This window comes from Excalfactoria chinensis, chromosome 11, assembly GCF_039878825.1.
Source record: "Excalfactoria chinensis isolate bCotChi1 chromosome 11, bCotChi1.hap2, whole genome shotgun sequence".
Taxonomy (NCBI): Eukaryota; Metazoa; Chordata; class Aves; order Galliformes; family Phasianidae; genus Excalfactoria; species Excalfactoria chinensis.
In genome coordinates, this window is record NC_092835.1 from 3,207,516 (window position 1) to 3,228,849 (window position 21,334).

Genomic DNA, 21,334 nt, shown 5'->3' on the forward strand with positions numbered 1-21,334 from the left:
TCTTGAGCTTCTTGAAGTTTCCAGCAATCACTGAATCATGCAGAAACTGAACGGGTGCATAAGGCTTCCTTACATTTTTGTAAGCTCCTTAATGCTTCAATTTTATTTATTCACAGTTACACAAGCTCCCAAGACCCTTAGGAGAGAAGTCTTGCTATGTTCACAAGCATTTAGGTTTTTTGGCTGAGTCAGAAGCAACCATTTTATAATGCTGCTTTCAGAGCTGATGTGCATTTACCAGATAGACCGTCTAGGCTCATGTAGGCTTCTGACACTGATTTTAGGCTTTCATTGACCAAATCTGCATCATGGCTTGTAAAGTGATTTATTACATGAACATGTATCTAAGAAATGTTAGTTGTTTAACTAACAGCCATTTAAAACTGCAGCAGTGCTGTTTCTAACACTGCACGTTCACATGTCATCATGTTACACGGTGAAAGTCATCACCCATGTTAGTATGTGGACCTGACACAGAAGCCGGTTTCCACAGGCTTCAGAGGTGGAGAGGGACTAACCGGCCAACTTTTGAGTTTTTACTTTTGCTGCAAACGAAGTTACAAAGTTGTTAAGGGAACTTTGGAAATGTAATTCATTGCCTGTGGAACTGAATTTTTTTTTTAAAGCTATTTTTCATATATTCTAATGCTTCTGAGTCATGTTTCCCTCCCTTCAGGGTTTCCAAGCTTATCTTATGACCCGCAGTTCCCAGTGCTACACTGCTGACATTGCTGGGTTTTCTTTTGGTTTGGTTTTATTTTGTCCCCAGGAGCTCTAACATTGTTCTAGAAATTTTTAATTAGCTGATAACACAGCAGCAGTAGTGCTGTTTCCACATCGCTCTATTCGGTGGCGGTGATGGCCTGGTTCTGTTCTCAGTTCTTACTTCAGCTGCAGAGAATCGATAACTCCTTATGACTCCCAAAGCAGAGACAACTGCTGCTCGATGTTCATCTCTCTGACCTGTGTACTTTGCTTGGTGTAATGGGCATGTAACAACAGTAAGCATAGAGTACGTGGGGTGTCAATAAGAAAAGAATTCATCTTTGTAAGTCTGGATCTGCAGCAACCAGAGAGCATGGATGTTACAGCTTTGCTCACCTACGGGCTCCAAAGTGCACGCTGCTTGCAGGACCGTGTCATCAGATTACACCATCAAATTTGTGCAACTTCCTGGACTTATTGCAGACTGAGTCGATGTCATAAGGCCTGGCCCCACCTTGTCGGGACTGGGAAATAACATCTTTACTCACATTGCCTCTGTGTCAGGGCCAAGGGCTCAGTGTGGAGCTTTACCCAGCGCCTGCTCAGCCTGCACCTCAGGCTAAGAGGCAGTGAGTAGGGAATGGCAGTGACAGCTGAGAACGACCCAGGAATCACTGGGTCTCACAGCCAACGCTTGAAGAAACGCGCACTGAGGAAGATAAACGCTCCGCGCACGGAAGGGCGGCCGGCAGCGCCCGTGAAGGAACCGCTCTACGCCACGTTTCGCTTCTGATTGGCGGCTCCGCGGTGCCAGCCAATCAGCGCGCTCGCTGCCTCTCCGAGGGCGGCGCCGCGGCCTGGCCCGGCTGGAAGGATGAGTCGCCTGGTTCCGTGTTTGCGTTCACGGCTCCTCCTGAGCGAGCTCCGGGCGGTGCCGCGGGGGTTGCTCCGTGTCTCGCTGCCGGCCGGTCCGTGTCGGGGCACGGCGAGCTGCGGTGGTACCTCAGACGTAAGCATGGAGGAGCTGCTGAGCCGCTCCGTGCCGCCGCTGCCGCCCTACGAGACCAAAGAGAAGGCGCCGCCCCCGGCGGAGCTGCGCAGCGCGGAGTTCATGCGGTATTACCGCGGCCTGGCCGGGCCGCCCCGCGCTGAGCTCCTCACCCGCCTGGCCCGCGACTTCGGCGTGGACCACGGGAGGGTGGCGGAGTTCAGCGCCAAAGTGTTGCAGGCCCGGGAGCAGCAGAGGGAGCTGGGAGCCTTGCTGCAGGCCGAGGACCGGCTGCGCTACTATCTGAACCCGCGGTACCGGGGGCTGTTCCAGCACCTGGGCCGCCTGGAGGGCGGGCTGCGCTTCCTGGTAGAGCTGAGGGGAGACCTGGTGGAGGGGCTGGCGAGCAAGGCGGTGGATGGGCCTCACGTCAAGGTGAGGGCGGGGGCCTACAAGGCAGTCAGGTGTGTGTGGCCGGGCCGTGGCTCACTGCCGGGTGTCTGTGATGGGGTGGCACTGACACAGTGACGCAGTGCAGCTGAAGATGTGGCTGTCAGAATCTTGCAGAAGTGATGTGTAGAGGCACAACTCCTGTCTGTGACAGCAGCAGGTGGTGGCAGGGCTGTCAGGCCATAATGCAAAGATTCCGTTTGAGAGAAGGACAGTGAGTTAGGCAACTCAAAACCACATTGGATAGGGCGATGGGCAGCCTGACTGGGTGCCTGATTTAGTGCTTGGCAACTCTGTCTGCTGCAGGAGATGGTGACTTGGTGAACTTTGAGGTCCTTTCCAACCTGAATCAATCTGTGATTCTAAAACCTCTCAGTGTTCAGATCCAAATTAAGTTTGATAAAGTCAGTGCTGAGTTGCTAAGTTTGCTAGAAAAACTGTATGGTCCTTGCATATTGCCAATGTGGTGACAGTTGGTAACGCTCTGCCTCTAGTTGGATCATCTCAAGTAACAACAGACCAAATCTGCAGAATTAGCACAATGGAATTTTGTAAAACACACATCAAAAAAATACAGTGTGACGTCAAACATAACCCACTTGAAAGTAGGAAAACGGTATCTGTGGAACAGAAGCTTCAATAAAAAGGCTCTTGTAGGCATTCTGTTATGTCTTCTCAAAGCATTTTTTGGAACATTGGGTTTCTTTGTGTGCTCAGGCCTGTCCTTGTGGTCTTTTTTGCTGTTGTTCATCAGTTCTGTTGTTCAAATGGAATGTGTTCTAAAACGAGAGCAAAGTAAATAGCACACAGCTAGGGAAGCTTGAAGCAGCCCTGGTTTGCCTTGGCTTTCTGTATGTTTTGCCTGTGAGAATTTACTCTGGATGCTGTTTCTTTTCAATTTGGAGTTTCATATAAGTCATTCTAATTCATTTTTTACAGCAGTGAGGACTGCAACTGTGTTATTTCCTTCTTCCTGGGGTATTTGGGAAAGGTTGTCTTGCATTTGAACTGAGTGTCTTGCTCAGTATTTTAAATGTTTGCTTTGGTTTCAGTGTTCCTTAATCATTACCAAAATAGGTGAAGTGCTGCATGCTAGTGCAGCATCATCTTCAGCTGAAGCTATACAGCCTTCTCTCCTAGAGGTCCTCCAAAAAAGCTGCAGGGCATATTGCGAATGAAAGTGTTTCTCTGTTTCTTGTCCCAGAGGTGGATTTACTTCTCCATTATGTATGACTCAGCTGTTATTTTCATAGGCCTTGTGGACAATGTTATGCTGACCATGGCTAAAAGTCAGTACTGGCACAGAAGGCATAGTTTGGAAAGATAGGGTGTAGTTGGGCACAGTTATCTTTTGTGATGCTGTTTGAATTTTCTCCTTTTTCATGTCCTTCGTGTGCCCTTCCTTCCACCAAAGGAAGGTTTATGTGAAGTTTTATGGTGATTTTAGAAATGAGTTTGTTTTCTGATGAGCTCCCTTGTAGTACACAGAGTGAAATTTGCTGAAATCCTTTTTTTTGGGTTTCTTTTTGAGTTCAGCTCCCCTCATTACAGTGCAGAACACTCTCAGCTGTATTACTTCTTTCTCAAACTCAGCTTCTCCTTCCTGTGAGTCATGTTTTGCTTGTTTCCCCAGTCCCAACATTTGAAATACAGGTGCTAGTGAAGAATTCATAATACTATTCCAGGTAGCAAATAACTGACCTACTGCGTTTAAGATATTCACCTTTCCATATGATTTAGGAAAAAGAAAGTTGAAAGTACAAGTTGCTGGCAAAAAAGATAATGGAAAAGGAAGAATTTTTGTCAAATTGATTTATAAGCAAACCTGGTTCCCCAATTAAGCAGTAGTTGAGGCATATCTGCAGACTTGTTGCCCTTGTATTGGTCTGCTGGAAATAAAAGAATTCTCTGTAATTGAGTGTTCTTTCCTCTTACAGCAACCTGTACGAGGACCTGAAGTTAGCTGTTTCCATGAAATAGCAGCAGCCTCATTGACAAGGGTTCCCAATGGATTAGGTTATCTGCTCACTTGTATGAAACAGTTGCTCTTTGGCACTCTAAATATTGAAACAGTTTCCCTTAAAGATCTAAGAAGCCCTTATCTAGAGAAATAACTGGAAGTGAAAAGTTTTCCTAAGGAAGAAAGAAGTGTTTGGTGTTTACCTGTCTGAAGGCCCCTGTAGGCACTTCTAGTTACTGTGGATTTAAGTTCTGCCATACATAAAAGAAAAACTGGTAAAAGAATTTTATAATAGCTGTTTGTGAATGCACTGAAAACCAAATATGGGAATAAAATGAAATAGATGGTTATGATGGAAGAGAATTATAGAACTCTGCCTACTGGCTTTTGGGTTCTGTCTGGTCTGAAACATTTCTTAAGACAGTCCTTAGATTTTTACTTTGCATCTTGAAAGTCCTATTGAAACAAGGATTACCCACCGCTGTGTGGTATGAATATAAACTATCTGTATTTCCTCAAAATGGATCAGCACGCAAACAGCTTGGGCTGTTAGATACTGGTTTATAAAGCGTTGATATTTGGTGTTCCTTCAATATGTTATGGTAAGTAACCTGTAGAGGTGGTGAAGTTGTTTCCTCATTGAGGTAATTTCCTCATCACAGGCAGGTTCTCTTAATACCCTTTTCATAAGGGTTTTCCCATCTGTTGCTCAACAGTGACCTGATATGAAGATCAGAAAGCCTCTATTTTTCTGTCTTTTAACAAAATCACAGCTTATCATACATAGCCAATAGAAGCCAAAGTATAGCTGGTAATTTTTCATAGTCCATCCAAAGAATGTGCTTGCTAAACCCATAGCTGCTTCAAGAGGCAAAATGCATCTCATTCTGTGTTTTCAACTTGTGAGTTTCCATATAGCACAGCTGCCTTTCTCCCACACCTGTGGGGGACTCAATGACAGCAGGGTGCAGCATCAGCATTTTCCCTTCTAGCTACTAGACTGCAGCTTGAAATGGTATTGGTTGTCCAAAAAGCAGGTGGGTGACAAGAGAGCTATAGGATTCTGTCTGTGTTGACTCTGACAACTGTGGCTTAATTTACTGGCTTGTGTTGTGCCCTTACAAAAGAAAACAAAACAACCTTGAGATATATGGGGAGATCATTGCTACAATGAAGGATGTTTGACTAAAATGATATACGGCTGTTTTTTATAAACTTCAGAGCTGGGCAGAAACAAGGATTCACAAGGGAATCCTTAGAGCCAGAAGGAACAAGAGTCAGAGTACACTTGCTGAGGGCACTCACACCATCATATGAAAAAGCATACTGTAAAAAAAGAAGGGAATTCAGCTTCTCCCATTAAAACTGTTATTGATTCGCTGTCTTTGTGGAGGCTGTGGGCTGGTACCTGCTCTGCTGCACTGCTCAGTTCCTGCATAGCTTCCTGAAGGAGCCCTTCTTGAAGCTGTAGCTACTCAGGCTGTTTGGAGCTCTGCTGCCTGCTCTACCTGCTGCTTCTTTGGTGGCCTAGAAGAATTGTCCAAACAGTTTTGCTAGTGTAGGTTAGATGTGTCTGTTAGCAGGATGGGTTTTCTCCATTCTCTCAAGTCTTCAGAGGGATGTGTTGCAGGCATCCACGTATGTTTTATCTACGTGCTGGGGACTTGCATTCCGCAGCTTCTGTTGTCTTCCAGTTTTGCTTACCTTACAAATGAACGTGAAGGTGAATTTGAAGTACGTTATTTCAGTTTCCTGCTCACTTTTTACTAGCATATACAGCCTTGTGGTACAAGTGCAGGTGGAAGAATAGTTTGACAAAAGACTTTCAGCTCATCCAGCAACAATGTTCTATAACATAAAGGCAGCTCTGCTGAGAAAGACCAATAAAGAAATAATATACACAGATTTGCTGATGTGACCTTATGGAAGAGTTTATGGATATTCCCTGTGTTTGGAACAACACAATTGACATTTTCAGTATTTGCAGTATGCATCAATTTATGCTTCAGTAAGCAAGCTCTTCTTATATTTTTGAGAATGTAACTGAAAAATAACATAGAAAGACAGCATTAAATCTTTGAGTGCAACAGAATTGTTCTATGCAGATGAATGGTAGTTTTCTTCCAGGTGGTTCACCTGCATAGGCAAAATGATGTGCCAAACAGAAGCTTCTGTAATTCACCAACACAAATTAGTAAATCTGAAGTGAGATGGAGTGAAAAGGAAAAACCCAAACTCTTCTGTTAGGAACATTTGTCTGTTTTCTATGTGGTGCAGAGCCAGGATTTGTGATGAGTTTACCTTGCAAAGTTTACAACTGTGGTCAATAGCACCAACTTTGCTTTATGAGTTTTCGTGGGAAGAGTACATTTAATTCTGGCAGGAAGACCTGGGGCAAATTAAGATATCTAATCTCAGTTGGCTGCAAGCATAGTCTGGGTTTGAAAATATTAGTTCTTTGAGGACCTCACTGAAGTGCTGAAACCAGCTTTGGCCAACAAAATCTATGTTACTTATGCTCTGTTTCAGTTTTGGGGACTAGTTTTGCTTCCATAGGAAAGTAGTGAGGCTACAGCTAAGCTCTGGTAAAAATGTTTTAAGTAGGAAGTGTTAATTTCTAGATGGATTTCTACTTTTTTTTCCTGTTATTTTAGCTAGATGTAGCAAGCTAACATGCATCAGAGCATAATTTTATGTCTATGTGTTTTGTATCTACAGCAGTGCCTATTTGATAAAGGGCTGAATAGAAAGTGAGCAGCTTTTGGTTTTAAATGAATGGTTATGAAGTTAGTTTCAGCTAAGCCTACAGTTCTTTTCAGCCTGTTGATAAGTTGGTGCTGACATCACGCTGTGTCCTATATGCAGAGCAAATATAAGAAAGAAAAATAACTTTGCAATCTCTTTAAGGGATATTCATGCTGTGCTGAGTTAAAGAAGACTTTGCAAACTCAAATAAAGAATTTCAGTTAGGAAAATCTTTAATAAAATAGGCAGCAGGAAATTAGTGTGGAATATAAAATTCATTATGATGATGAATGCTTCTGAAAGTATTTGCTATTACAGTTGACTTTAATTTTGGTATCATACTGTTCCAAGTCTGCTGCCATTTTTGAGCTTTGCAGTCTTATGCTGCTGCTTTTGTTTCTCTTGCTGAAAAATGTTCACATTTATACTAAAGTTAAAAGAGTTCTGTAAAGCCTATGGTGATGTTGCATTGTGTTCCAAGGTGTGCGTTTCCCATTTCGTTATCCCGAGTGGGCACGTGCCACTCCACTGCTATTGAATCTGCTACAGTAATCTTCAAGGCATGAACATCTTGAATACTCAGAGAGGATACAGAGGTAGAAAATTAGATTGAATTTCAAATCCTTATTTTCATCAAGTTTCCCATGATTTGCTTCTTGCTATTTAAATGAATGTATCTGAGCATCTATGCAACTGATGCTTTACTGTCAAGATTTCTCAAATGCTTCTACTTATTGTCTGCTTTCTCCCTATGGTGTTTTGCATTAACGTTGGTTTCCCTGTTTGCAGTTTAGTACTGACAGTAAATTCATTTTCCCGGTTAACACTTTCATTGTTTTAGTCCTGTGTGTGGAAAGCTGAGCTGCTATGCCTTTGATCTTGAGTATGTGCATTGTTTTCCTTGAGCTTCCCAGTGTTGTAGTTCCTAATGATCAGGGTTGTTTTTTCTCATGTTTGTGTTCTTCCCTGGCTTATTTTTTCCTTTTGTTTTTGTTTCCTGTTTGCAGGAGATGAGTGGTGTTCTAAAGAACATGCTCTCAGAGTGGTTTTCAACAGGATTCCTAAATTTGGAGCGGGTGACATGGCAATCACCTTGTGAAGTACTCCAGAAAATCAGTGAGTAAGTGTTAAAACTTCCTGATTCTCATTGGTGTAATGGCAATGAAATGCTTGTGATTGCACAGATGCACCATTCTCAAGATAAGCACTTTTCCAGTCCTTAATCTTAGGCTAGGTGTTAGTTTAGGAACAGTTACATTTAACTCAGTTAAGAATGCACATATATGCAATATATATACAATAATATGTGCAAAAATATACTACAGTTTTGAAGTAAAGAAAAGGGGGTTGTTGCCCCACTTTTTGCTCATATACTACGTGAATAAACTGCTGTCTTTTCTAGCAAATGAGTTTCCATGCATCCTTCTCACTTTTTCCCCAGCAGCACCTAGTGGTGCTGTTACTTTTCCTGCACACCCAGACTCCCACTACACTTCCTTCTTGCACTCCCTTTTTCCCCACAGGTGCTGCTGCCACTGCTACCTCCAGCACCACTTCCACCTTCTCCCCTCAGTCTGCCCCAGCAGTCATAGCAATCAATGTTGGAGGAGAATAAGTATTTAAGTGTGATGGAGTGCCAGTACTCAAGAACATGTTTTACTTCTCAGGTAGTGAGGCTCCCTTTCGTGGTTGGAACTGTTGAGGTGTGCAGAAGTTGTGTAAACTCTATGTGAAGAGAGCATGGTGTTTTTTTTAATAAGCATTCCTTTAAATCTACAACATTTATTTTTTGACTTTCTGTCAAATACTCAAAATTATAGTGATGAAGTTGAAGGTTGTTGAATAAAAATTAAATTGTGTGGTGCTCTGTTATATGAAAAGCTTGAAAAATGAATCTCTAAAGAAAGTTGTGAAAGTACATGACTTAAATGTGGATGAGGCAAAGAAAAGAGATCTTACACAAGCTGAACAAGTGACACTGTTAGTGCATTGGTGGTGCACTGTTAGTGCATGTTTGTATTGGTGGCAAATATGTTTTAGAATGGGCTGAAGTAGAAAAGCAGAAATGCTTTAAGGTGTCCATCAGCCTAAACATTTAATGATGTTTAGCAGACAATGTTATGATTGGAAATCCCTTTCTCAATTTCCTATGAAAATTCTGAGGTATGTTATGAAGATGCTCATGTTATCTCTACTTTGAAATTTGGGAAAATGAATTCCTTAGAGGCATGTAAAGACTCATTCCGTGGTTTAGTCACCTGAGTTGGGTCTCCTGCAGTAAGCAGAAGGTGTGAGATCTCATAAGTATATCCCAAAGAACACCACAGGATTGGTATGCAGTAGACCTTTACAATTGACTTTGTCACAATTTGATGATGGATTTTACTTTTTCAAATCACAGCCTGGTTCTCCTTTTTTAATCTGGGAGTTCTGTTACTGATATCAGTGCCAAAAGTACTGAGTTTGTAGGACTGGCAACTGCATTCTTTAAATGAAACAACAAATGTTTCTTTTTCTTCATTGAGTTCTGAAGCTGTGCATCCTGTTAGAAACTGGGTTGATATGAAGCGTCGAGTGGGGTCATATAGAAGATGCTACTTTTTTTCTCACTGTGCAATCCCAGGAGAACCGTTGATAGTCTTGCATGTTGCCTTAACCAGTGATATCTCCAGCAGCATCCAGGTACAGTCATTGATACATTCAGTCCACAGCAGAGTGCTTAAATTGCAGCGTGTACTCTCTAAAAGCTCTAATTTTTAACAGTCTGGGAATATGTGGTTTTGTTTCATTTGTAAAGAGATGAGATGACTTTCCTCTTAAATATAGGGATTTTCTGAGTATTGTTCCTGTTATGTAAACAAAAATGTGGGAGTTTTGTTCAAATTCAAAAGCAGTAAGTAAAGGTAAGACATAAATAAGAAAATACAGTAAGCAAAATTAAAACCTACAAGCAGTAGTTAACAGTTGTTTCTAAAAATGTTGAACCCGTTACCATTATTACCCACATACTTGCTAATGAATAAACAGCCTTTGTGTCTTGATTGGATTTTTGTTGTTTTCCCACTGCTTTATTCATTATTCTCCGTGAGAAACATGTTAACGTATTTGAAAGTTAAGAAGAAAGGCTTCTTTGTATGTTATTAGTGTTAATTACTATTTTAATATTGTGTTTTGTTCTTACGTTCCCAGGCCATAGTGAAAGAAGTGGAACCTCTAGAAGCAGAAGATGCAGACAAAATTACAACAGCAATTTTCTACTCAATCAGTTTGACTCAGCAAGGACTGCAGGGGGTGGAACTTGGGACTTACCTCATCAAACGCGTGGTAAAGGAGCTACAGGTAGGTGTGCAGGGTGCATGTAAGGTACTGCTTGGCCAATGTGCTCACTTCACATTGCTGTTTTAGTTTCCATTTTGTCTCATTTTTCAAGGTGGGGTCTGTTAGGTCTTCAGCTACGCTTTTAATTTACCAGGTCAGCCTTTGAAAATCTGGTTAAGAGTTGGATGAATGCTTTCTGCTGTTGGGTGTAGTTACTGCCATGTAGTTGACATGTGCTGGTTGAATTATTCAATCTGCCAAACCATATGCATGGGTTGCTTAAGAATCCCAACTGCACTCTTTGTTGAGCATAGATATGGTTTAGCTTTATTTTGACATGTGTATTCTATGATTCACTGCTGTCCCTCAGTTGAGTCAATGTAGTGATACTCCCATCCAAGCCCTATACATATATTTATGTCTCTGCATAGATGTTTCTTACAGTATAGGAAGGAAAATGTCTTTAGCTCTTGCAAGTACCAGAAATAAATTAATTTATGCAAATCAGTTCTAGGAATTTATGTAATATCGTGGCATGCTGTAAGGTTATTGTTAGCAGCTTTAGGACTACTAATTTCTACTGGAGCCTTCTTCCCAGCAACAGGAGAAAGGAATTAACTTACACAAAGTGCTGTGAAAGAGAAAGTCAGTTTTCTGTGTTAAGTACATTATTTCATTGAAGAGCCTTTAATATTTAAATTACTAACAAAGTTACTACTTCAAAGTAATGATCAGTGCCTATGTTTTTATTAGTTGTTCCAACATGTGGATTACTAAGAACGTTTGGAAAATTGTCTGTGATTTACTACTTCAGTTCTATTGATTAAAAGTAACTCAAAATTGGATGCACCAAATTTCTGCTACTACAGAATGATGGACTAGTCAAGTACTGGATCAGAGCTGGCTGCCCTGAAGATTTTGTTGTGCTGGGTTTTTTTTATCTTAATGGCTATTTTGGCTGAATTTTGTTGCTTCTTGCTTTCAAAACAGCTTTTAGATTAATTGTCTAACGTGCAGTTAGTCCAGGTGTAATTAGGCTGTGCCATCTGCCTGATCTTGACTGAGGGGAAGCTGGGATAAATTCATGCAGTTATCTGCTTTCAAATCTGAAATTATTTCTGGATAATTGAGTTGCTCTCATAATATAACCCCATTGACAATGTATTTGTCCATCGCTAAATTGCTTACAACATTGAAAAAATTATGAGTGAGTTACAAAGGAAAATAGACATATCATACTTAGATAACAGAGGTGCAAGTTCAGAAATTCAATGTGCCCAACAGAATAATTGCTTTCTTATTTATAATTAAGACAAAATTTCTACATTTCAGCATTATGAAATGCAACCCTCTTCCAGTGTTCATCAAATACATAATGAATAAAAAGCAGTTTGGCTGAGATGCCTTTAACATCTGAAACAGGCTACTGTCTTGTGATTCAGGAACAGCTATTGTTTTCTTTACTCTTATTTCTTATCCCTTTTGCTGGAACTGTATTTCATACTGCATGGATATAGTGTAGATGTGGATACAGAAGGTAACTGTTGTTGTGTTGCTGGAATTCTGGATCTCCTCATCTCTTCAGAACAAGGCCAGATAGTCTTCTTATAGACATCCTTCAGTCAGTCTGAAATGATTAAGCTGACTGCAGGTGAGAATTTATGAGGTGGAGCAGAGTGCACTATTTCAGGAAGTTAAAGACACGATCTGTTCGTGCAGTCTGACTTGAGCTTTAATAATCTGTGAAAACCAGCTTTTATTTACAGGTCAGATTTTTCCCTTTAGATCAGACCTTTATTAAAGTTAAATTTCACTGTTCCTAATTTTGTCTTACATCTGAAAATGTTAATTGCCTGGCAGACTTCACACTCAGGCAGTAAGTCACCCCTGCCATTATTTTCTCACCCAGTACACTTAATAGCCATCAATCTACTTAAAAAGCAGGAAGATGCTGTAAGAATGAAGCTAGTGCTGAAGAGGGAGTGTGTAGAAATATTTTCCTCCAGATTTTATGTTTTTTTTAAATCATCTAAGATAGAATTTTCAGTCAGCACAACAGTTGTCTGTTTTTCAAAATACATCTGAAAGACAAAGATTTCAATGACTTTTTGTTACCTTCTTGTTTATCATAGGACTTACAAAAGGAAAATAGTAAGATTGATATTGTAGTAAATAATGCTTCCATGTGTTTTCTTCTATTTGTTATCAAACATATTTACACTGCACGGACGCTTTGACTTTTCGTGCACGTTGTACACATTCACTTTGCACCTCCAGCCCTTCTGTATCTTTTCAAGGCATACATGATCATCTAGCACTGTTGTCTCTCATTATTTGATTGGGATTTCTAGGCTTTTGCTTGTTACTCTTGAGTCAGATTTCATAAGCAAAAACCATTCCTTGTAGTAAGTGAAGAAAATAAAGAAGATGAGTTTTGACACTGAATTTGGAAAACCAGAGTCAGTCATTTGTTGTGTCTATTAGCAGAGTGTACAGGGTGTGTGTAATTAGAAATGCAAAGGAATTATTTTTTTTAAGTTTAAGAAATCAAACCTAAGATGAGTTAATATTTTAAACCCTGTGGTGATAAGGTCCATCTTTGTGATGCGGTATGAACTTATTCAGCCACATTTATTTTCAATAGCAACGAACAAAATAAGGTATTATTCTATATCAAGGTTTTGTTCTGTGATGTATGTTGCTCATCAGTCACTTTTTGCCTTCTGAACAGCTTCATACAGTCATCTTTCTAACATGTTCCTGGGAAGTTGAGATAATTTATTTTTATTTATATTTTTTCAATTGAACAGATCTGCAGTCTTGCAGTCATATGAAATCCAAAGCCCACCCAGTTACTGTGGCTGTTCTAATGATGGGAATGTAGTACAAGAAAGGATTATTTATTTACTCTTCAGCACATTTCTGATTCAAAATCAAAGCATGGCTTTGGTTTGCTTTGTTGGTGTGGGGGGGACAGACAGCTTCACCTCGCACTCACTGTGGATCTGTTTCTCTGCTGAATGGATATGAAGACAGCAGATACAGAAATCTGAAGTTATAATATATTTCATTTCTTTTTCCAGAGATCTTTTCATTTGATCATACTTTATGACAATCTTGTAAAGCTCGGACAGCAAAATAAAGCCTTTCTCCTAGGTAGATAGCAAGTCATATCATTTTTGTGAGAGCTGGAGTGAAAAGATGAAATTTAATCCAAAACCACTTTAAGCACCACTTACAAGCACACGAAGGCATGATTATTTTGGTGCTGTAACTTGTGAGGTAAAATGGGCTTAATGCCCCAATCTGTTGGAAATAGTCATTTTATCAAACAGCCACGTTAAGGCTGTTTTAAAACTATAACAACCTGCATGTTTTCTCTCTAAAACATTCTTTCTTTTTTCTTCTGATAACAGACTTTGTTGGGGTATCATTGTAGGTCTGTGATGAGTCAGAGAAATGATAATCCCGGGCTGTTTCCCTATGAAGAATGTGGCTTCATAATGTGTTTTGGTGCCAGAATCTTCTCTTCTTCCCACTTCTTGCTCTCTTCAGTATTGCTCTTGGCAACCTGTTTTAGCTCTTCTCCCAGCATTCTGAAAGCCCTCTTCAGTGCCTTCAACTGCACAAATGTGCACTCTTTCTTTCTGGTCAGATGTAAGTAAAGGGCTTTGCAAGGTTGCCTACATTCAGATGAGATGTAATTCTTTGGAGTAGCGTTGTAGTCACTTGAAAGGGGATAAATGGTGTAACAGTAGTGCCGAGTTGACTTGGTGGTAATCTTAGCAAGAGGATCTCGATAATGTCAGAAATTTCATCTCATTAAGCTGCTACCTGCCTTTGTCTAAAACAGCTGAGGATTCCAGTAAGAACATTTTTTTCCTTTCACCTTTGTGTTATTTTGCAGTAAACTCCCTGTTCAAGGCATTGCTAAATGGCTGAGTGCTCCAGAGACCATCTTAAATTAAACTGATAATAAAATATGAAAAAATGGAAGTTATGCCTATAAATTCTGTCATGACCAGGTTTTTGAAAAGGAAGTCTCATTAATGGGCAACTTAGATAGAAGTTAATGTTAAGAAATCTTGCTGATTCTTCTGAACTGGTTGCATACATGCTACACATGCAGGGTGGCACTTCTCACTGTCAAGGAGCATCAGTTATAGATTCCCTAATGAGAATATTTATTGTATGTTTTTATTAGGACCATTAGGAAAACTGCTGCAGTTGAGGCTCTCATGAAGGTTACAGCCCTCAGTGTTAAGCATAGTTAGTTTGAGGCTCTATATAGAAGTTAATGGCCACTGCTCTGAGTCTTGCAATAATTTAAGCAGATGGAGAACTGTGTGAAGTTCAGTCACAGAAATGGATCCTTGGTTTTGTCTCTTCGTATGCTCAGAGCTGGCAGCTTGAATCTTTAATCTCTGCCTTGGTTGTTGTGATTTGGTATTTGCCACAGGAATTGTAATAGAACTGTGTAAAGGGGATGGGTAGAACAAGACTGTAGAATCTCACAGAGGGAGCTTGGGTGATGGACAAGGGCAACTGTCAACAAAAGTTTGCTACACAAATAACTTGGAAAGGTTTTGTAAACCAGCTTCTGTTGTTATCTAAGTATGCCCTTTTTGGATTACTTTGGGGTAAGCAGCAAGCTGAGTTCTCTAGTGCAGTGATATGACCATGGTCCCAGTTCTACCTGTTCAGAAGTGAGAATAGGCTACCTATGCATTCTGGGTCATATTAGCGTGTATAAAGTAGGGAGTGAAGAACTTAAGTTTAGGTGTGCTCCTGGAAATGACCTGGATTCTGAAGCAATTCCAAAAACTAGCTGAGGAAAAAAAGTGGGTTCTGGCAAACAGGCAGATGCCTTTCTAGCAAGCTGATAGGTGCTGGTGAACGTGGAGAGAGACAGAGATTTCTCATTAGACAGGCATTTAATTCTGAATGTGTTTGTAGCTTCTCTAAGTGGTCTGTTGCTCAACTAAAGGCACATGGTAGCAATTCAGACTGCAGATGACAAACACAGATAACTGGTGAAGCCTTTGAGAAAACTACTCTCAATTTTACAGCCTGTGGCATTTGGGGGAGAAAACTGATTGCTACTGTGTGACTTGATGGAACACTTAACAATTGGTGAGAGGTTTTAGCTTTCTGGTTGGGCCGTTGATAATTGCTACCTTAATTTGATTTAGGTGACCTGGGGAGATAATAATTTCCAAAACAGGCTTTACTTTCACTGATGAAGAATGTGACCTTGGACTTACAGCTTTCGCAGTGCAAGACAGAGATACAGATAAATTGGGAAACAACACAAGTAAAAGACAACCAAACCCAAAAATCTACCCCAAAACAAAATGAGCAGCTGCTTCTTAATAGCGTGTGGGCTACTGACAAGAAAATAAACATTGATGGATCTCCATCAATAGCCTTAGAAACTAGCACATCAATTTAGCTACAACATAAATGTGCACATTTCATTGCATCTATTTATTTTTCTACAAGAAGTGGCTGCTTCAGATAAGCTCCTAAACTCGAGCAATTATCAGATATGTAGCAGTCTGTACTCAGCTTCAAAATGGGGTCACTTTCTGATGCCTTATCTATTGTAGGAAGTGTAAAAAGAAAAAAAAAAAACAACAAAACAACATTATTTCCCATTTGGTACTTATTAATAGAACAGAAATTACTAAATTTGTGATGAATATTTTGGGTTGTACTTGTTGAGGAAGTCGCTCCTGGACGTGAGTGATAAACAAGGAGCTGACAACATCACAAGAAAGCAAAATGACTGTACTTAATTAGCAACTTTGCAGTGGTTACTATTAATACACAGTAATGGGAAGGGATTGTTTGTTCTTTAGTCACTGTGGATGGTGTGTTGTTACTCCTTCAGCTCTGTGTGCTGGGAGGTGAGATCAGCACTGTTACCTTATAGGAGATTGAGAATGGCTCAGCTTCTGTGCGAGAACCTGCTAGCTGTGTTCAGCAGGGAAACAGTGATTTCAAATAGCGCATTTTTTTCAGCAGATACAGTGTAGAAGACTTCTGGACGTTGCTTTTTGGTCAGCACTGTTTTCTCTTGGACCAATCAGCTTTTCCTTGTACCTGAAAGAACAATTTCTGCTTCCTGCATTTCAACAGTACTTTCTGTCTTCCCCTGTCAGGTTTTAACCCTAAACATCTGTGCAGAATTCATGAATGAGACCTAAGCAGTGTGTTCCCAAAGGCACTTTGATAGGATGAGGTAGCATCATCAGGAAAAACAAAAGGTGAACATTTTAAGGAATATAATCCCATCTTTGGGTCAAAAAGAAAGACATCCTGTATTCCTTGAATTCCTATCTAGAGGAAAATAGCCTCTAACAACTGTTTTGATTTTTCCTTTTCCCACTCCCTGCTGCACAAGAGTGACATCTGTACTCCCTCTGGCAGCACATCTCAGATTTCCCTGTGGTAGTTCATTAATTCGAACACTTCTGCCGCTTTATCCCCATCTCTTGTGTTCTCAGTGCTGTGGAGTAAAGATGAACTTCAAATCCCAGCAGAGAATGAAAACATTGAAAAAGAAAAACCTCCATTTTGAAATCCAGTACTTATTGTGGGGAAACCTTGCTGCTGCTTAAAGATGCTGATGTAAGATGGGTATCTCACTTCATGGGTTTTAGTTTTTTTTTTTGTTTCCATGCCTTCAGATTCATTTGCAGGTGCAGACAGTTGCTGAGTTGTCATCCATCACTACTGCATGGACAGGCAGGTGGGCACTGGGCCACTGAATCTTCAGAAGGGATACATAACCCTCCCTTCTGGGCAAAAATCTGTCCAGCTGCAAAGTGCTGACATGCAGAAGGTCTGGTTACTTGCCAGCAGTGTCCTGATCAGCAGTTAAGCTATGGGCCATGCACAGAATAGCCACCCACCAGTGGTCAGCTTTCAGCTGTGTGTGAATAAATGAAGGTAATGAGTAGTGCTGCTCATTAGCATCTTGACGAAACTGAAAGTTATTTGGCTCCCTTCTCCAGGGACAAATATCTTGATGTATTTTTCCAGTAGCACTTAAAAATGTAGTCCTGGGACATCTTTCTGTGTATCCTGTACAGCAACGTTTTTGTGCTAGTAGTGTTGTCCTCAGGGTGGGAGCAAGTGTTAAACCAAAGGAAGTGCAGCTGATAAGGGAGCACCTGAACATAATTCTCCTTTACCATACTAATTAAGATCCTGCTGCTATAGAGAACAGTGGATCCTGGATGTGATTAGGCATACTCCTTAATTGAGATACACTGCATGGAGATGGATAAAAGGAGATTAAAAGAAGATTCATTTGGTTCTATGTACGAATTTCTTTAAAGTTATAATGAACTGATTTATGGATGAAAGGGTCTTTATATCCCTGGGGAAATATTTAGCTTGGGGCTGGGAAGGGAAGGTTTTTTAACTGGTATGGAGTTGCTTTGTTCTGTTTTCTTTTGCCCTTTTCCTGCCCCCCCAATTTGTTTTTTAAGATCAGTGTGATCATTGCTCCTTTTCTCAAAAGCAGAGGAATCTTTCTGAAGATGTAGGAGAAAATACTGAAGGAATATTTTCTTGAATTAAAAGTTACTTGTTATATCCATACTCTCCCTGGCCACCATCTGCAGTAAGAGCACAGCCAAAATAAACTGTTCTGTTTTACAAATGCTGTATTCTCTGCACACTTATGCTTCAGAACGACTCTTAAAAATAAAATATTATGTCCTTGAGTGGGAGACTTGAAAATGTTACAGGAGATCAATGCATCAGTGGTATTGCACTGTCGGACTATGGTAGCTGGAGTAATTGAGACTATGACCTGGTCAGGAACTCATTGGCTTGCTTGGTTACAGAAATGGCCATTTTGTTCAATATGATACTGAAATGAGTGTTTTTCTTAAATAATTTGCTTATTGTTCTATCCAGTCCTCCAAAGAGATGAAAAGGGATGTTTCTTTGTGTCTTCTGTCTACCTGTCTTGCTTCTGCCTGGTCCCAAAGGAACTGTGACTTGCATATTTGTTACTATTTAATGAACTTCAGATAAGGGGAGCTAGCAAGGTTAGTTCATTTATGTACCCATAACTCACAAAACTGAACTGGGCTGGGTGTATCGTAACACCAGAAACCTGCAGAAGAGCAGCGAGCTGTTTGGGAAGCCTCGTATAAGTAGGAAAAATATAAAATATGGTAAATAGCTATCAGGGTATTAGTTCAGTTATTGAGGCTATTATAATGTTGTGTGTCTTAGTGTTCCCATTTGTAATGGGGATATGCCACAGGTCTGCCTTCCCTGGCTTCTGTACCCTCATGAAACAGGATGTAGACAGCAGTGTGGTGTGGAGCACAGCAGTACCTGAAGATGCAGCAGTGCAGGTGCAGTCTGAACACCCCAGCAGCACGCATTCCATTAACATTTGCCTGTGTGAGATAGCATCTCAGTGATGATGACTTTTTAATGGTTATCTGGGAAGTGCTTAAAGTAGAAGAAAATGTGTTTTGTAGTCATTTAAAGACAATTTGCTGTTGACATTCAGATGCTTCTGTAATGCTGATAAATGTCTATTCTTAGCACACTTTCCTTTATGATCAGTAATTAAAACACAGTGATTGTTTTGTTACAGCCGTGACTTCATTCTGCTCCTTGTCTTTCTCCCCACTCCTTCAGCAGGGCTAACTTGATGTCTAAAAAGGATGTGGTTGAGTGGGGAATATTGGTGACAGGTGGATGGTTGGACTGGATGATCTTGGAGGTCTTTTCCAACTTTGGTGGTTCAGTGATCCAGTGTTTCTTGGGACTTGGTTGTTGGTTCATTTTCAGAACCCTTCGTCTTCTCGTTGTCAGTCATGATGGAACTCATGAGGGTTTTTTTTACTTTCCTTTTGTCTGCAGAAAGAACTTCCTCAGATAAAAACTTTTTCTACTCTGTCGCCTATCCCCGGCTTCACAAAATGGCTCGTTGGTCTCCTCTCCTCGCAGACAAAAGAACTGGAAAAGAATGAACTTTTTACAGAATCAGAACGCCAAGAACTGTCTCAGATCACAGGAGACCGTACAACTGAAACACTAAAGAAGCTCTTAAATAACAACGAATGGGTGCGATCAGATAAACTAGTCAACACGCTCCATTTGCCACTTATGAGACTGTGTGCCTGGTATTTGTATGGGGAGAAACACCGTGGCTATGCACTGAACCCAGTAGCAAACTTTCACCTTCAGAATGGCTCCGTGTTGTGGCGGATAAACTGGATGGCAGACACGAGCCCTCGGGGCATTGCTGCTGCCTGTGGCATGATGGTGAACTACCGGTATTTCTTGGAGGATACGGCCAGTAACAGTGCAGCCTATCTGGGGACAAAAGCCATCAAAGCCTCAGAGCAGGTTCTTTCCTTGGTGTCGCAGTTCCAGCAGAATAGCAAACTTTAAAACTAAGGACAAGTGTTTTTCACTTATAAAGAGCTGTCATATTTTGCAGTGTCTGTATTTGAATGTGATCATCCCTTATAAAACAAATTTACTAAGCACAGCAGGGTACAAAATTATCTAAATTATCAGCTGTCTTGCTTGCATTGCCATATATTCAAAGCCTGATTTGTTGCAGTTGAATCACTTGAAGTACTAGACATCTGTTGTGTACAAATGAATTGGAGGTATGTATTAAGGAGCGAGCAAATTCTCTCAAACAATTACAATCCAATGGTAACTTGTATGGCTGAAGTAATTTCCATACTATTATTCTGTTGGTAATAAACGTGTATAAATGACATGGTTTTGGCTGGGAAAGAGTTGATTTTCTTCATAGAAGCTTATATAATGGTGTGTGTTGGATTTTGGTACAATGGTATCGATAGGATTGTAGTTGCTGCTGAGCAGTGCTTACACAGAGCCAAGAACATTTCAGCTTCTTGTGCTGCCCTGCCAGCAAGCAGGCTGCAGGTGTGCAGGAAGCTGGGAGAGGACAGAAGCAGAACAGCTGACCCAAACTGGCCAGAGGAATATATTGTATGGTGTACACCTAGCAATAAAAGCTGTGGAAAAGAAGGAGGAAGGGGGGAGATGTTGGGAGTTCTGGCCCTAGAGTGTGCCCTGCTTTCCTGGGAGTCGCTGCACTGCCTGCCTACCAACAGAATGTAGCAAATTAAATCATTGTTTTGGTTTGCTTGGTGAGAACCCACCAGTTCTTGTGCCAAAAGGTAAATTTCTTTGGTCAAATATATTAGCAAAACTGTAGTGCACAGTTTTATTTCAGCAATGCCTTTGTCTTTTTCTCCCCCAGACAATTTAAGGTAAAACCACTAAAATTTGCACTGAACCTTTTGCTTTATTGGAGCATTGAAAAGGCTTATGTTCTTGGAAATCAGGGCTTCTCAGGGAAGCAGGTACGTAGTGTTATAACTGCACTTTTTTCTGCTGAAGTATAATGAGCAAGAAGGAAGTGCTGAAATAAAAGAGCTGATAAAGAGCTGTTTTAACGAAGAGGTCGGTGTGCTCTGTAAACCAATAAACTTTCTCATTAAATCATGTCTTGTGTATTTCAGTGTGGACCCTGCTTCCCTTGGCAGCCTTTCTTCATGGCCGTATCACCAGAGAAGTAAGACCATAATCTCAGCAGAAACTGATGCTGTTCTCTAGTGCCCAATTTTCTCTCTGTCTGATCACACCACTGTCTTTTGTTGCCATGAGAATGAAGCATTTTAATATGACAGCTGATCATCAGCTGTCCTATGCAAAGTTGCCTTCATTGTTTTCAGAGCTGGAGGACTCAGACCTAAGTGTTAAACATTCAGTAACTTGCAGTGATATTCTCTTACCAGGAAGAAAACCAAACCTTGTTAACATTGTGTTACCACTTGCATTATGCATGTATCTCAGCTTAAGGGAAGCTTGCATAACTCCTTTTCTTCCCGTCACTTTTAAAATCAGAAAAATAGATCCTGTCATTTTGTTATGTGAAAGCAGCCATGAGTTCCTCTCAAATTCTAATGGCGTTTTGTACCCTGTGGTTGCAGGGCTGACTGCTCAGCTGCTTACCGATGCCGCTTGGTTGGCATGTTGTGAACAGGTCTACCTCTCTAACTTATGTGTATGCCACTTTTCTCTGACTTACTGGTCAACTTTGTGCTTTAGCAGTCAGCTTGATTTAGTCAGGAGCTGTTTGAAGT

At 40.7% G+C, this 21,334-nt stretch overlaps 1 protein-coding gene across 1 annotated transcript; it reads left to right on the forward strand.

Moving 5' to 3' along the window:
- Positions 1-1,345: 1,345 nt before the first annotated feature.
- Positions 1,346-20,708, forward strand: MLYCD (malonyl-CoA decarboxylase). The gene is given in 7 exon segments (XM_072346831.1): positions 1,346-1,473; positions 1,475-1,575; positions 1,578-2,128; positions 7,856-7,968; positions 9,374-9,530; positions 10,038-10,187; positions 19,065-20,708. Coding segments are annotated over 7 exon segments (1,734 nt in total). The 3' UTR covers positions 19,599-20,708.
- The last annotated feature ends 626 nt before the right edge of the window (positions 20,709-21,334 follow it).